Below are 17053 nucleotides of genomic sequence, written 5' to 3'. Positions count from 1 at the left end.
TGCTTATGATATATCTCATTAAAAAAAATTATTTCAAGGGCTATACAACCATGTAAGATTTGGATAAAAATTATGAGGCACAAAAATCTGATTTGCTCAGTTTCAGGACTGTAGTTATGAAATTAGAAAATTGGGCTAAGATATGTGGATTTTAGGCTATGAAAATTTTTTGGGCTATTAAAAGGGCTAGAATGGCTTGTGAAATGATAGAAAATAGAAATGGAATGGATTTCTAAGCAAGAATCAAGTGTTTCTTTCTTTCAATACTCTACTCGAACCTAATGGCGATGAAAGGTTTTACTCATCATCGGGTTTCGGTCGGGGAGACATTTTTAGCTGTCTACAGCATTACACATTGCAAAAAAATCCTTTTTTTCGTGAATGAACAAAGCACATTGAGGTTGATTGTCACTTTGTTTGAGAGGAGTTTAATGAAGGCTTGATTTCTCCTTCCCATGTTTTGACTTCTCAACTTGCGAACATTTTCGCAAAAGCTCTTGGCAGAACCCAGTTTGACTTTTGATTTTTCAAGTTGGGTATTTTTGAACCACATGCTCCAACTTAAGGGGGGTATTGAGATAATATCGTATAATATATTTTGAGAATATCTTATTGTATATTTGTTAGGATATAGATTCGTGATATTATTATGTATTTTGGTGATTATCTTAGTTACCTAGTATATCATTTATTCTAGGGTTAGGAATATTGTAACTTTATATATTCTTTGATGAGCTAATGAGAAAGCCAAGCCAAAGTTTATACAAATTTCTCTTCACTACGAAATTAAAGATGTTTTATGTTAAATAAACGCAAATAAAAATACTACCTCTATCAATGTTTACATGCAATAAAGGAGTTTTTTCTGTCTTACAAAAAATACTCCTTTGTTACATCTAAAAAGTAACAGAAGTAGTATTTGATTTGATATCTAATTATTGGGAAATTCCCTGTTTCTCATATTGAGAAACGAAATTTGTTTCTCATGGGGGTATTTTCATGAATAAATCAACAACTTTTTTCATTATTGTAGGCTCTATAATTGAATAAAGTTATTGGTTTATTTACGAAAATGGTATGTGAGAAACAAATTTTGTTTTCTCACTATGAGAAATTGGGACATCCTCCTAATTATTTCTAGAATAAGCATATACATCGTAATTGAATACAACAAATTAAAATTTTAATTGCGACCCAATAATTTTTTCTCAAGAAGGTAGTATAAATGCATAATATTACTCTAACCAAATTGTTCAAAACATGAATTCATTACCAAATCCGAAAAATAAAACAGTACTTAATAGGTTGTAGCCTAAACATCAGTCTCAAATAAACGTTACAACTCCTTGCTTTATTTTCTACATAACTTAAATGAAAGCAGCTCATATCTTTTTGACTCTAGCTAAGCAGGCATCCTTTGGTCTTCTATGGGGCAAGAACTGCACCGGGCACTCTGGATTAGTCCTTTCCAACCTACATGACAGGCTAAAGTCGTATTACCTAATCAAAAGTAATTCCTAAAACCACTAACTAAAGTAGATAGGGAAGTAGGGTCGAATCCACAGGGAAACAAGTCTTTTTATTCCTAATTAATTAATTATAATCTAAATTATTAAGTAACCAAATTGTTGTTATTTAAAGGAATTATACTACGAAGAATAAAAGTAGGGAAAAATAAAAGTAGGAGGAAAACAATGAATAAAAGACCTAGGGCATAGGTTCACCAATAAATAATACTTCAGGGTAAAACATATTAATCAATCATCAATGTATCAATTAATCAGATTATAAAGGGCTTTCGCTACGTATTACAATCACAGAGTTAATTTACCGGTATTAAATCTCATCTCTCGAATCTCGACTTAACCATTTATAAATTAAATTGCCTATTGAAACTAAGCCTAAACATCAATTCTCATCTCTCGAATCTCGAATCAATATTGCTTAACTCATACAATTAAACCAGCGCTAATCTAGTTGTAGAGCATTAAACCAATCAATAGGAAATTAATTAAACATTAACAATTAACAATAATAAATTACCCCTTCATATTAATCATGGATCCCCAAGAACCCTAGAATTAAACTACTCGTGCATAATTAAAACTGAACTAGACAAAGCAATTAAATAAAACATGATTAAAAGCAATAATTAAAACTCAAAGAATATTAAAAAAAGGCAACTGGAATAAAATTAAGCAAAAGCATTAATTAATACTAATAAAAACGGAAGTAAAGAAAACTACCCAATTATGAAAGTAACAAAACGAAGATTGAAATCACGTAACTAATGAAAACTATAATTATAAAACTAAAGTGCATAAGAGTAAAATAAAAGTCAACTTAACTTTCTAAGCAAAAACACTAAAAACTAATACGAAGTATAAAGCTGCAGAACATAAACTAAAAGCTAAAAGAATTAATCTAACCTCTCTTAATCCTACGTACTCCCCCCTTTTATAGTGAATGATCACTAAACCCACTAACAATCAAACTCCTATCAACCAAATCCTAATCAAATTAAGACGCGTGAATTTGGAGTAAGGCCCAAGGATTTGCAGCAGCCCAATCTATACACTTGCATCCCAGTATCCCACGACCAACTTCGCAGCAAGCTGGGTCTTGATTTGCGGGAATTGGGCTTCGATTTTGAGCTTTATTAACTTGAGTATACTTTGGACCTCTTTTATTTAATCGAGCCCTTAATTACCGTACTAAATTTATTTAGTACGATCTTGAGCTTTATATATCCGGTCATAAAATACGATCCGACTCTAATATCATCATAGTGGCTTAATAAGCTCGGGAATCGTCATAAGTCTGCAGATTCCTACAAAATAATACCAACTCTACAAAAACACTAGAAAACGTATATTAGTAATAAAAATAGCTCCGTAGAGCTCAAATAAGCACAAATATAACCGTGGGACGGGGAATAAAAATATATATAAAATAGACTCATCACTACATAACATTTTTTTGCCTCAAAATTAAGCCCAATGCATGATTCTAGGTAAAAAAAAAAAAAAAAAAAAAAAAAAAAAAAAAAAAAAAAAAAAAAAAAAAGCTATAAATCTATTCTAATTACCTGTAATTGAGGAGAAAATGATGGAGAAAAATTGAAATTTCGAGTTTGGCGAGATCGTTTCCAGGACACAGCCTGCTCCCAGCACCAAAGGGAAGGAAAGTCCCTGCTTTTGGAGCAAGGTCCTACAACATATATGTAGTATTTAGTTTATGTGTGATACGGAGAAATTTTTCCGTCCCTTTATTATATTCCTATTTCTAGCATTTATTACTCACGTGATAGAAAGAAGTAGAAATCTAAATAAAGGACGGGGGAAGTATGTTTTTATTATGAGAGGAGAATTTGTTAATTTAACTTACATCCCATCTGGAGGGATTGAACTTCATAGGCTCGGGCCAAACTTCGGGATCTAAATGGCAAGTCCTAAACCATGTCAACACTTTCCATCCTTTAGGAATAGTATAGCCTGTAAAAAAATAAAAAATAAAATAAAAAATTGTTAGGATTTAAAATAATTTTACAATGTACAAGAAAAATGTATTTTGAATCTTTTACTGACCATATTTATCTTGAAGTCTGATATCGCCTCACGAAAAACTACGAATGAGAACGTCACCCACCTAAGCGTTTCATCTACGACCTTGATTTCGTTAAACAAATGGTTAGTTTAGCTAAGAATACAATGCAAGCTCAAAGATAGGGTGGGATGTCGGGAGGAATGAGTACACTTACCTGAGACAAATAAGTCATTTTTCTAGTTTCTTTCAGAGTCAGTCCTTTCTGTCCTGCAGGTCTATTCTTTATAATCTCTTCTTGCTCTGCCTGAAATCCGACGATTTGGTAACGCATATAATTGTGATTGTTAACTAAGTAGTTAACAATAGACGTGGCAAAACTGACTCATATCCGATTACTCAAAAGTTAAATATAAGATTTGAAGTGTTCTACTACATACCTTGGCTTTCTGTAAATATTCAGGGTTTTGCTGTAATAAGACAGTAGCCCACATAATGGTATGAGCAGATGATTCATGTCCTGCATTTAAATACATGATTAATAGATCTGTAATCTCTTCATTAGCCAATTTTCTCCCATTTTCATCTTCAACTTCAAGTAAATCATCCATCATATCTCTCTTGGCTTTGATAGCAACACCATCTCTCTTTAGTGCCCTTCGTTCATCTATTGCAGCTTGAAAAACTGCCACAAGGTTCTTTCGCGCCTAATGAAAATTTTCATTCATAATCAAATACATTAGATTGAGAGGAATTGACTAAAACATGCATATTTGAAATACTATCTCCGTTAAATGTTATATGCAACTTTGGAATATTCTATATCTCACAAATAATACCCAAAAATTGCACATAACATTTAACGGAGGTAGTATTATAAACTCAAAGAAATTGTCTAATACCTTAAGTGCACTATGGTATGCAAATCCAGGGATATTAATGGCCATAGCTCTAACACCGTGGTTAAGCGTTGTGTACTCCTTGTCTAAAGCCTCCAAGATAGGCTCACTTTCTGAACTCAAAAAGATGTACATGATGATACGAAAAGTTAGCTTACGAAGTTGAGTGAGAAACTCGATTTCTCCCATTTTGCTCAACTTATCCAAAGTAGCTATTGAGATTTCTTCTATGTACTCTATGTAGTTTGATAGTGCTTCGTGTCCATTTATAGGAGCGGCGGTTAATTTTCTAAGACGCTTGTGCTCTTCGAAGGGGATAGCAATGAAGGACTTTCTACCGATCAACTCGGTCGTTGAAAGTGGCCAGCCAGGCTTGAAATGCTCATCATCATTCAAGACTTTCCTGCATGTATCAGGTGTTGTAACAATTATGCTTGGACTACCAAACATGAATGCTTTGTAAATTCCTGTTTTGCCAAATCTGCACAATCAAATATATAATCAAATGTTAAATATACAAGTAAACTAAAGTAAAGTTAAATGTTCATACATTATCAATTCAAATTTCAATCGAGAGGAGAACAATCCCTTAATTTTGACAATCAATCAGCAAAGTCGGTCTAGAACTGTAAGTGGGTTTAAGCCTATATATACGAAATCAAAGTCATAAGTGGGCCAGTCCACCAGCCATCATCAAGTCTTGATTGGGCTGTTAAACAGACATACTAGTACATGTACAATTTTTTTATTTTTTTTTATTTATTTTTTTTTCTGGGAATAAAGTATAATTTGCAAAGATTAATTTTTTTTTTTTTGAACAACAACAACTAGGGCTACTCATCGGTCCAAGACCGAATCAGGCCAGACCAACTCGGACCGGACCGAAGAACGAAAATGAGAATTTTAAGAAATGAAGAGCGGACTGATCAAGCTGGGATCGAACCCAAATTGAACCGAAAGAATCGGTCCTAACTCTGGACCAAATCGCTTTGGACCGATTTAAGAATTTTTTAAAAAACAATTCTAAATTTCTAGTAATTTTTTAGAAAAGTTGAAAAAAGTAAAGAAAAACTATATTTTAACGTATTTTTTTTAGTTGTAGTACAAAAAAGCTCATAAAATTAAAGCTTTCTAAGCTTATTAAGGATAATCTTAACCATTATTTAAGGTTTCATGCATAATTTTAAGGAAAAAATTGGTTCGGTCGTAGACGAGTTTTTATAGGGTTTTGGACCGGATCGAACCGAAGACCGGCAAAATAAATTTCTAGACCCAAAGACCGAACCGATTAATTAGGTCTGATCCGGTCCGGTCTGGTCCGTTTTTTAGGTCTGGACCAATTTATGAACACCCCTAACAACAACAACAACAATAATAAATAAAAAAAAATAGGTTGTCTATTAAAATTAAAATTTCCATGTGCAAATATTTTTTTCATTGTGTTCATATATGACAAGCGGAAATATTGTAGCTCATTTAGTGGCTAGATGGGATACGGTTCCAGTGATGGATTTATTTGTACAAACTCTTTCCCCTAAAGTCTACAAACTTTGGCGGCTCTAGACTTAATAAATTAATTTTCTACATTTGTCTTCAAAAAAATATTCTTTTTTTTTTAACAAAAAATTATGAAGAGTGGAATTAAACATACGCAAAATTATTAGGTTGATATGAATTTTTTTTTTATTTAATAATGACAGCATTGATATCATTCTAATAAAAACAAGTAATAAATTGCTTTAATAAAGTGACAAGAGAATAGATAAAGAGATAACCTGATGAAAAAGGAGTTGAGAAAGGAGTCTGGATTAGAGGACTTAAAAGCGGCCAGGAAAGACCACATGTTGCCTATGATAGGCAAGCCAAAGTCACCTGGTGGCAAACTATACCTCTTATTCCCAAGTTTTGATTCATGCACCCAACCATGAACTTTTCTTAGCACCAAATTTAGTACCCATAATAACCCCATAGTCAAGATTGTCACCTTGGAAACAAAGTTAAAGTCCATCTTTCTATAACCTTTTTCAACGCCTACACAAACCCACAAAAAATATAATTAATAGTTAAGCTTAATATATAATTCGATCCCTCCATTCGATTCTAATTATCACAAAATGATAAATCTAATACATGACAATTAGTTTCGAACAAAAAGTGTAGGCGTCTATATTACAAGTTATCATATGAAAAAGTAATGATGGTTACAATACTAAAACAAATATACCTTTGAGAAATGATGAAATGAATATAGTTTTTGTGAATGTAAATGAAAATAGTGTAGGGGTTTATATTGATGGTGAAGCAAGGATTAGGTGGCATGCTGATTTTGTTTGATTTCTTTTTTTCTTTTTCTATCCTCTTTTTGTTTATTTGTTGCTTCCTCATTGGTTGCTTGGTTTTATGATTTATTTAGCTTGATTTGTTTCCCTTTTTGTTTGATTTATTTTCAAAGGATTAGCTTGATTCTATCTTTTATTTCTTTCCTTAATTACTGAAAATTTTAATTAGTGGGAAGATTTCAATTTAATATTTTAAGGAAACAAATGAAAGAGATATCAAGTCATACATCCAACTGTCCTATTACTGTTTTTGGATATCTAGAACCACGACATTCCTAGTGTATTTTTTAGATGGATTCAATCACATGTTGTATCCCCCCAAAGATGTCATTAAATTCGTATTAATGTGTTTGAAAACAAATAATTTACAGTTTTTTTAAGACTAAGAAACTAAAGATGTTTAATGATAAATTTACGCAAATAAAAATATATGATCTGATCTAATAATCTATGGATTAAGCATATACATCGTACTTGTTTAGATGGGCCAAACTGAACATAACCTTAATATTGAGTGTTTACGTTAATGTGTTATTAAGTGAACAACAGTTGTTTTTGTTAGTCTACTGCCTTTGACACGTACCCAAGTCTGTGTCCGACACGATGTGGGTGGGTGGATACTCGATTATAGGGGGCTCGGACTGGTGATGGCTGTAGCCTGTACGGGTGGCTAGCTGCCTAGCTGTAACCTCCGATGTCACTCATGTCAGCCTATACTCTATAGTAGCAACGATTGTTTAGTATAATCCCAATTAGTATTATAGTCGTTGAGTAAATTAGTACGTGTCCTTTAAAAATTAAATGAATCTTTTTTTTGAGGATGAAACAGTATAGAGCTATTTACACTAATAGAGTATCATAGCTTAATTGCTACGGAGTATTCCGTTGTACAACTTTTTCAGGTCATTTTGTAAAATCATGTCATATCCTTAATTATACACGAACAAAGAGAGTACTTTATTCCATTCAACTTTTTCACGCATAGTAAGTTAGTGACTGCATTATTAAAGCAGAAATGGACTGATAATTCAACTCGTCACTTTGACATTCCTAGTTCTAAGCCTCATATAGTATACACCATATAAGCCATATTATCAGCCTGAGCAAAAGTACACAAGCAAAGAATGTAATACCCTGACTAAAATAGTACTCTGACTATTTTTAGTTGGAGTAGACCTTGCTTCATAATCAGATTACAGAACACAAGATCTACCAGAATATATTTGTTCTCACAAATTCACTTAATTGTTTGTTAAAATCTGAGCCTTATGTGATTAATGTAAGTAGGGGTCTTAATCTGTCATGTTTATGCTACTGATCCCTGCTTAGATCCTTCTGACTTTTGCCAAGCAGTTATCTTTCGGTCTTTTATGTGGTAAGTACTGCACGGCGCAGTCAGGATTTACTACGTCCAGCCTGCAGAACATGGTCTTACTGTAAAAATCAAACATTGTGCTTGACAATTATTCAAAAACTTAACAATCATCATAATTAGATACCTGTAATTGAGCAGAAAATAGTGAAGAAAAATCGATATTTCTAACTTGGCGAGATCATTTCCAGGACACAGCCTGCTCCCAGCACCAAAGGGAAGAAAAGTTCCTGGTCTAGGGATAAGTCCCTATAAAATATATAACTTCAGTGTTAATCAACAGATTTTGTTGCACATATTTGGCAATGAAGGTAAAAAAAGAAAACGAACGAGTTTGAGTTTGTAACTTACATCCCATCTTGAAGGATTGAACTTCATAGGTTCTGGCCAGGTTTCAGGATCTAAGTGACATGTTCTAAACCAAACCAATACTTTCCATCCTTTAGGAATTGTGTAGCCTGAAATTACGCCCAAATTTCTAGTGTTAACTTCAATGCCAAAAGCAAATCAGAACCAGAACAATTATGTTATGGTCCAGTCTCCCCAATCCATAAGATCAGTACATACACTCAAAAGTTTTGAAGGGGAAAACAAAGGTTAAAGCTTTGATGTAGTACTGACCATTCATCTTGACATCTGACAATGCCTCTCGGAAGACTACAAGTGAGAATGTTAACCACCGAAGTGTTTCATCTACTACCTTGATTTCAAGGAGTATACACAAATGAATTAGTAAGCTCAAGCCTAAAAGATTGCGGGAAAAGGAGACACAAGCACAATATACATACCTGTGAAAGATAAGTCATCTGTCTGAATTCTTTCAGAGTCAATCTTTTCTGTCCTGCTGGCATATTTTTCACAATCTCTTCTTGCTCAGCCTGGAAAGTTCAGTTTTTGAACAAGTAAAATTTGATTTTCAGCACCTTCAATACCATCATATTTCTGAAGTAAAGTTCAATTCCTTTAAGAGAAGTGCAAGCAGAGAAGAGTTCTTATACCTTGGCTTTCTGCATAAATTCAGGGTGTTTCTGCAACAAGACAGTAGCCCACATCAAGGTATGACCTGATGACTCGTGTCCAGCGTTCAAGTACATCACTAATAGATCAATGATCTCTTCATCTGTCAATTTTCTTCCGTTCTCATCTTCAACCTCAAGCAAAGCATCCATCATATCTTTCTTGGCCTTGATAGCAACTCCATCCCTTTTTAATGCCCTTCGTTCATCTATTATAGATTGAAACACGGCCACAAGTCTCTTTCGAGCCTAGTAAAATTCCAACATTTTTTACTACCAAGTCAAAACTCAACTAAAGTGAAATATGGTAGTTGTTAAGGTCAAGATAGTGTGTTAAAGAGGTTATATGGCAACTAATTTTTCCGAACAAGTTCTAAGTGAACATGTATGATACTACGAAAGGAACAAAATCTACTTATCTACATACCTTGAATGCTTCATGGTAAGCAAAACCAGGGATATTGATTGCCATAGCTCTAACACCGTAGTTGAGTCTTGTGTACTCTCTTTCTAATGCCTCTATTACAGGTTCACTCTCTGAGCTCAGAAAGATATACATAATTATTCTGAAAGTCAACTTCCGAAGCTGTGTAAGAAACTCAATTTCTCCCATCATGCACCAATTTTCTAAAGCAGATTTCACAATGTCTTCTATATATTCAATGTATTCTGATAGAGCTTCGTGTCCATTGATGGGAGCAGAAGTCAACCTCCTTAGACGCTTATGCTCTTCATAGGAAATGGAAACGAAGGATTTAGCACCGATCAACTTCAAAGTCGAAACAGGCCAACCAGGCTTGAAATGTTCATCATCATTCAGCACTTTTCTACATGTTTCAGCTGTGGTAACTATAACACTTGGGTTGCCAAACATGAACGCTTTGTAAATTCCTGTCTTACCAAATCTGCTCAAACTTAATGTATCAGCTTACATTCATCATCATTAAGCTTCTACAAACTATAATCATGTATAATATAGAAAAAAATTCTATTGTTTAAAGGTCACAAGTATCATAAAGTTCAATCACGCCATTTAAATATACATCATGTGATTCAGAAAGATGATACCCCCTCTGTTTCAATGTATAGTCCATTTTGATATACGTAAATATAATTAGTTCATCCGCATTTATTATGAGGGATCCAAACTACATTCATGTAAAATAAAAAAAAATTCCCTAGTTAACATCTCTTATTGGATTGGTTGTCGAAAACTGTTCTTACACAACACCAAGTCATGGATTCGAGTAATTCTGGTTTGAGAATGGCAAGTTACGAAGCAATAGATGAGACAAACGCTTTCTAATATAATAATATAGATCAATACATCCAACTCTAAAATCTAAATCTGACCTTAAAGATTTTATTGGTTCCCTAAATAGGTATTGGCCTTTTGCACAGTACAACTTAGAGTGGTCAGAAAAGTAGAGAAGCCCAAAGTAGCCAAAGTTCTGAGTTTGATTTGAGGACCCATCAAAGGTTGTCGTCCAGTATGAAATTGCAACTTTTAGGATACTTTCCAATTTAGCAAATTGATTGAAACCCAACATCAATTATAGCTGCACTGCACAAGTACACAACCCGACATAAAACTTTTGTTTACGACGTTTTGAGGTTAAGGTATTGAGAGTTTGAGACGGCATCTTAAGATTGAATGTCGTCTACATCATTTATCGTTCCTTGTGTCTTTCTCCCTAAAGGTTACGCCTTATCACTCCTCGTCACACCGCATCCAGTCCACACATAAAGTACAAAGCAAAATGACAAATTTTGTAGGAACAAATTTGTATTATTTTCTTGATTTATAAAAAGATTTGGACCTATTTTGTCCTTTACCCAAAAAGGGTGAAAATCAATGCTATAAATCTTGCTATAAATCTATTCTTATTTCTGTCTCGGAATTTGAGTATTTGGCTGAAATTGCAATTGCCAAACACACACAAACGTGCAGATATATAAACTTTACCCTTCACTTTCACTTAATGTGATTCATACTTGTCCACATCTCTCAAGTTTTTGTTTACTTATTTTAGGTGAATTACTTCAAAATATTCTATTAACGAAATTAGAAATATACTTTACAGTATAATCTCTACTAAGGGCCTGTTCTGATTTATTGAAAACAATTGAACTGAACTGATTGGAGCTGAACTGAACTGAACTGAATAGAGCTGAAATGAATTGTTTATGAGAGAAGGAAATTAGGGACGGAACTAAAATGAACTGAACTGAACTGAAATTAAACTAAACGAAAACAGACTCTAAATTAGGTTATCTTCTTAACTTCTGGTTTTTCATTGTTTAATCGATTAACTTTGTTTTATATATATAATACTACCTCCGTTTTTTATTAATTGACACGTTTTGACTTTAGCACTATTCACACACCTCCTTTTGACCATGTTTTGTGATTTATATGTGAAGAAAAATAAAATCAAGTGGGATCTTGTTAGATTCGTCACAATGTATATTTTCAAAACATCAACTTTTTATAATTTTTGCTTATCGATAATTAAAGATATTAACGATTAGATTTGTGCATTGGCAAACGTGAGTAAAGAAACATGTCAACTAAAAAGAAACGGAAGAAGTATATGTTTACAAACATTCTTAAACAAGGTTACACGTAACTTAAACCCTATTCTTTTCTACATTTTTAGTTGCTTCCAAGTTCCAAGTACTTCTAAAGTTAGGTATATTAGTTTGTTCATTACAAATAACCAAAACCGATCAATAAATAAATTTCCTTGGATACACTTAGCTCGGGAATACGACATTGTCAATCTAAAATATACCCACTAAATTAAAGCAACCTTAATCAAAATAAAAACCAAAAAGTCACTCAAACCTCTTCTTAAAAGTTGCGCATTTTTACTAGATAAGACATGAGTCATAACTCATAACACCCCTAATCAACTTTAACCATAAAAATTGTTCCTAGTACCACATGAATTTTATTCTTATGGTTCATAGCTAGTAATGTACCTATGTTTAAGCAATGTAATTGATACCCAGAAAATGGGTTTACCACATTTCCTAACAAATGAATAACAATAATAAGAGCGTGTTTGGCACTAGTTTTTGAGTAACTTTGATCAAATCACTACTTAACAAAAAATATGTTGGTGTTTGGCGAAGTGGTGGCTAGGGTAGCTTTTAATGGTGGAAGTAGCTTTTATGAAAAGTTAGAAATATTAGCTTTTAAAAGTAGAGGTAGCTTTTGAGATAGCGGTTGATAATCTATAGTTTTAAAAATAAAATATTGAATTTTATATGTAACAGCTAGTCAACCGCTACTTTACCGAACACTCATACCTAAATTATCTATATTCACAGCTAACAACTTTGTTGACAGCTAACAGCTACCTACATAACTATCAACTACTTTCACAGTTAACAACTACCTTTATAGCTATATTTTTCCGAACAAGCCCTAATGCTTAAGAAATAAAATTAACAAACCTCAACGCCATAAACTCGCCTTAGATTATTATTATTATTATTTTTTATTTTTTTTCAGATGAAGAATTCTACTAAACCAGCAATATTCATACTCGGAATATTTGCTGCTATTACATTCATCAATAGTCATCGTCGGAGTGACTTATTACGCGTCTCACCCATCAAATAAACGATCAAACTAGTCTAACCCAAAACATGATACATTTCATTTATCAATATCACAAAACAAAAACATGTAAAAAACAGAGGAAGTGATAAAAAGAACCTGGTAAAGTAAGAGTTGAGGAAAGAATCAGGATTAGCAGACTTGAAAGCTCTGAGAAAAGACCACATATTTCCAATAAATGGCAAACCCAGATCACCTGGTGGCAATTCATGCTTCATATTTCCAAGTTTTGATTCATACATCCAATAATTTACTCTTCTCAACAAGAAATTTAGTAACCAAATTAACCCAACTAATATTGAAATTGATATCATTGAAATCATACCCAACTCCATTTTTTTTTATAATTTATTGGTCTTATATCTTCAAAAATAAAAACATAAAAAAAAAAATTTTAAAAAAAAATATGTGTAAGAAACAAATTAAGGAAAATTATGGGTAATAATAAATAAGTTGAAATTTTGAAGTGGGTTTGATTGAAAAAAAGGAGAGGGTGCTAGAATATGTTGGTGTAGTGTAAGAAAATCTGAAAATGTACTAAAAAAGGAAATAATTTAAGGGGGGGAGAAGAAGGGGTTTTTAGTAAAAAAAGAGTAAAGATTTTCTTTTTTTTAAAGGCTAAATTCATTTCATGTATAGTCAGTTGATGAAAAGTAATTTTGTTAATTTTTGTTGGATTGTGTTCAATGTTTTTTCTTTTCCATTTGTTTGGCCTTTTTGGTTTGATGTTGGAGCATATTGTCTTTATGCATTCCCCTTATAATATTGTTTGGTTTGAATTTAGAAAAACTTTGACATATACTAAGAATTATGATTTTAATAAGTATATAATGTCAACTTACATAACTTTTTTTTTTAAAATATGTTATATTCATTTAAATTTAGTGTAGATTCAATTAATTCGATCGATAGGTCGTGAAAAGTAAGAAAATGTGATGGATGTAAGAAAATGTGGACAAAGTAAAAGTAAGTACTCCGTATATATGTGGAAAAATTGTAGGATAGATGATAACAGTGAGAAAAGATGAAATTAGGAGGTCAAGGAAAAGGAACGAAAACTAAGGAAGATGCAAAAAAGGGAAAAAAATTGAAACGGAAAGCATTGAAAAACACATTTAGTAATCTATAATTATAACGCAGGTGCACATGTTTTGATAGCTACCTGGAAGAGAGGAAGGGGATGGGAAGGAAAGGGACAAAGGAGATGGAGCTCCAGTTTCTTCCAAATCTCTACAATTTTAGAAGGAAAAGTGTAAGTTGAAGAGGGAAGAAAATGTATCCCTCCCTCCCCCTTCCCTTCCTACAACTCTTTATCTAAGCAAAGGGATTTTCTCCCCTTCTTTTCCCTTCCCTTATTTCCTTTCCATTTCCTACTATCAAAAATCAAAAAAAAATAAAATAAAATAAAATCATAACATATTTAACTTTTTCCTATGAATCAATATACGAAGATATCTTATAAAAGTTGTATTATTTTTAGTTACAACAAGGGGGAAAAGATAAGAGAATACCCCTATTCTCAAACAATGGTAGATGTTGAAAGCTCAAATTGTGATCACAAGGTAATTTCCCCACCATCTTTACCAAACTTGCTTAATTAACTCTTTTAAGAAAATTTCCTTTGCGTTGCAGCTAGGGGTGTTGATGAGTTGAGCTCCTAAGCGTGCTCACAAACTACTCGATGCTTGGCTCGGCTCGAGATCTTACCAAGCCAAGCCTGCACTATCTTTGGCTCGGCTGGAAAGATCGTGCACAAGCTCAAATATTTTTTTATAAAAGATAATTTGTAATCTAAATTAGTTATTGATAATTGAGATTTTTGACAAACAAGTAAATTTTAGACTAGATCAAACATTTGAAGATCGAGCCTCAAGCCAAGCTCATGTTTGGGGGTTTTGAGCTAAAGCTAACCTCGACAAACTTCGAGCTCGAGCTGAGTTTTGTGCTCGAGCCGAACCTAAAGAGGTTCGATGTCAGTTGGCTCATTAACACCCATAGTTGAAGCATCAAAATTAATTTTACCAAAACTATATGGACTACCTTCATTAAGCATTAGTTGCAACTTTGAGGTATTATTTGTGAGATATAAAATATTTCAAAGTTACAACTAATACTTAATAGCAGCAGTATTTTTTATTATTACTAAGATGGCTAATGAGCACAATGCGCACGCCATAGCTACCATGTTCGAGTAGTTATTTCGATTTAGCCTTATGTCACAACTTTAGTAGCTGGTTGGATTTATAAGGGATATTATGTAAACAAATATTTTTAGGGGTATAAATGTCTACACATTATTCTAAAAACTTCAAAAAAAAAAGAGTCAGTTAGCATTAATGAGGGTAAATAAGTAAATAAATATTTTAGAGGGTATAATTGTCCAAATATTATTCATAAGAGTTAACTTAAACTTTTTAAAAGGTACAAGCTAGGAGACACACTTATATTGCGTGTGCAATATAAGAAATCTATAGGGTTTGATGATTTTTTTTTTTTTTTTTTGATATATTATCTATCTTATTCTAATTGAAAAAAAGGATGCTAGTTTTTTTTCTTAAAGATAGTAGTTATATTTTTATTTTTTATTTTTAAATGATGGTAGCTTTTTTTTATTAAAAAAATAAAATAAAATTTAAGAGGGGTATTTTGGGCAAGTGAAATTTATCACCCAAAACCCCCTTTCACTTTATATATTACTATAGATATGGGATTAAGTATTAAGTCATTAATTAAAAACAAAGTTGCATATGGCCTGTTTCTTTAGCTTAATTTCAGTTCACTTCCTAATTTTCTTCTCTCATAAAATATTTAGTTTGATTAAGTTCAGTTCAAATTCAGTTCAACTCAGTTTAGTAAATCAGAACAGGCCCATACTCCTTTCTTTTTTCATAAATTCTTCTCAAATGCAAAATTCATATATGGGCCATAATTTTATCAAGATCAACATAGCCTTAGCAAGCAGCCCATGGACTAGTAGAGTCAAACGATTTGAATTTTTGAGTCACGTTTAAGGTGACATGTGAGTTGTGTCATGTCGTGTTGTAGACGTGTAGTTATAGTTGTTTATTATGTTACCGTAATTTTGCACAATACAACTATCATCGGAAATATAAGTGTGGCATGCTAGCATGACACATAGGCAGGCCCGGAATGGGCGACGACCATACTTATCTTAAACCAAATCCAATCACAGTCGTGTTGTGTTGTAGACGTGTAGTGATAGTTGTTTATTTAATTATGTTACCGTAATTTTGCACAATACAACTATCATCGGAAATATAAGTGTGGCATGCTAGCATGACACATAGGCAGGCCCGGAATGGGCGACGACCATACTTATCTTAAACCAAATCCAATCACAGACTTACTGTCAAACACTTTAATCCTCTCCATGGCACTTTATTTTCTCCACTTTATTACTGAAGGTGGAACAAAGCCTAGTACTCAATGCCCATCACAGGTCCATGAACCTACTTTGGTAGGGATTGAGAATCACTCTAACTTGATATACCATTCCACAATTATGCCTTTATTTCTCCACTTTATACAATCAGAATATTTTCAACTTTCCTGGCTACCAGATTTTCTCTTTTTACCAACTCCACAAAAAAAAAAAAAAAAATAAAAAATAAAAAAAAAAATAAATGTAAGTGTAAGTGTAAGTGTAAATTTGGATCTATCTGTTTTGGGCATGGTCGCGTAGCCCAATCTGATCTCGACACAAAAATCCCAGACAGATCAGAACAAGGCCCAAACACGATTCATGATCAACTCTAGTTTAGCTCCTTAGTTTGACAAGTACATAGAATGTGTCCTCGTTTCCTGCTGGTTTATATGGAGTTGTTAAGTTTACTGGTTTACTTGTTACTACCAAGGTAAATCTTGTACATCGTTTACTGGTTGATGTGTTACGAGTTGAGCTCAGTGTTTTAGAAAACCTCATTAAAGCGAGCATTAAGCACTTCTTGCTTGGTCTTATGGCTTACTTAACAATACTAATAATAAAGTTGATTAAAAGCAGTCGCCCTTTATAAACAGAATTTTTGCATACTGAGTAGTGAATTGCTCACCAAATCCATTGAACCTGAGTTGTAGAGCCAAGAAATCTTGTTTGCAAGATTAAAGCTCTCAGACAGTATTATTTGTGAATTCGGAATTGTGACTGCAGTTTCTTTTCAGAACTTGGCAGTGCATTTCCTTGATTTACAAGAGATCACCTGAGCATTGATCATGAATACATAATTTCAAGTGAGACA

At 33.0% G+C, this 17053-nt stretch overlaps 2 protein-coding genes across 2 annotated transcripts; both read right to left on the bottom strand.

The window, feature by feature from the left end:
• Window positions 1-1239: 1239 nt before the first annotated feature.
• On the bottom strand, window positions 1240-6450 carry LOC145585528 (ent-kaurenoic acid oxidase 1-like). Its single transcript, XM_081642228.1, has 8 exons — window positions 6218-6450; window positions 4446-4923; window positions 3984-4250; window positions 3761-3850; window positions 3584-3668; window positions 3388-3494; window positions 3089-3210; window positions 1240-1473 (listed from the first exon to the last, which is right to left on the bottom strand). Exons 1-8 carry the CDS (start codon window positions 6448-6450, stop codon window positions 1383-1385), a joined length of 1473 nt encoding a protein of 490 aa, XP_081498354.1. The 3' UTR covers window positions 1240-1382.
• A 1335-nt stretch (window positions 6451-7785) lies between these two features.
• Window positions 7786-13487, bottom strand: LOC145585527 (ent-kaurenoic acid oxidase 2-like). Its single transcript, XM_081642227.1, has 8 exons — window positions 12897-13487; window positions 9597-10074; window positions 9152-9418; window positions 8942-9031; window positions 8775-8853; window positions 8505-8611; window positions 8281-8402; window positions 7786-8197 (listed from the first exon to the last, which is right to left on the bottom strand). The coding sequence occupies exons 1-8, from the start codon at window positions 13130-13132 to the stop codon at window positions 8107-8109; spliced, it is 1470 nt and encodes a 489-aa protein (XP_081498353.1). The 5' UTR covers window positions 13133-13487; the 3' UTR covers window positions 7786-8106.
• Window positions 13488-17053: the final 3566 nt, after the last annotated feature.

The sequence above is a fragment of the Chenopodium album genome, chromosome 16, assembly GCF_948465745.1.
Source record: "Chenopodium album chromosome 16, dcCheAlbu1.1, whole genome shotgun sequence".
Classification (NCBI taxonomy): domain Eukaryota; kingdom Viridiplantae; phylum Streptophyta; class Magnoliopsida; order Caryophyllales; family Amaranthaceae; genus Chenopodium; species Chenopodium album.
This window is presented reverse-complemented; position numbering and strand designations above follow the sequence as displayed.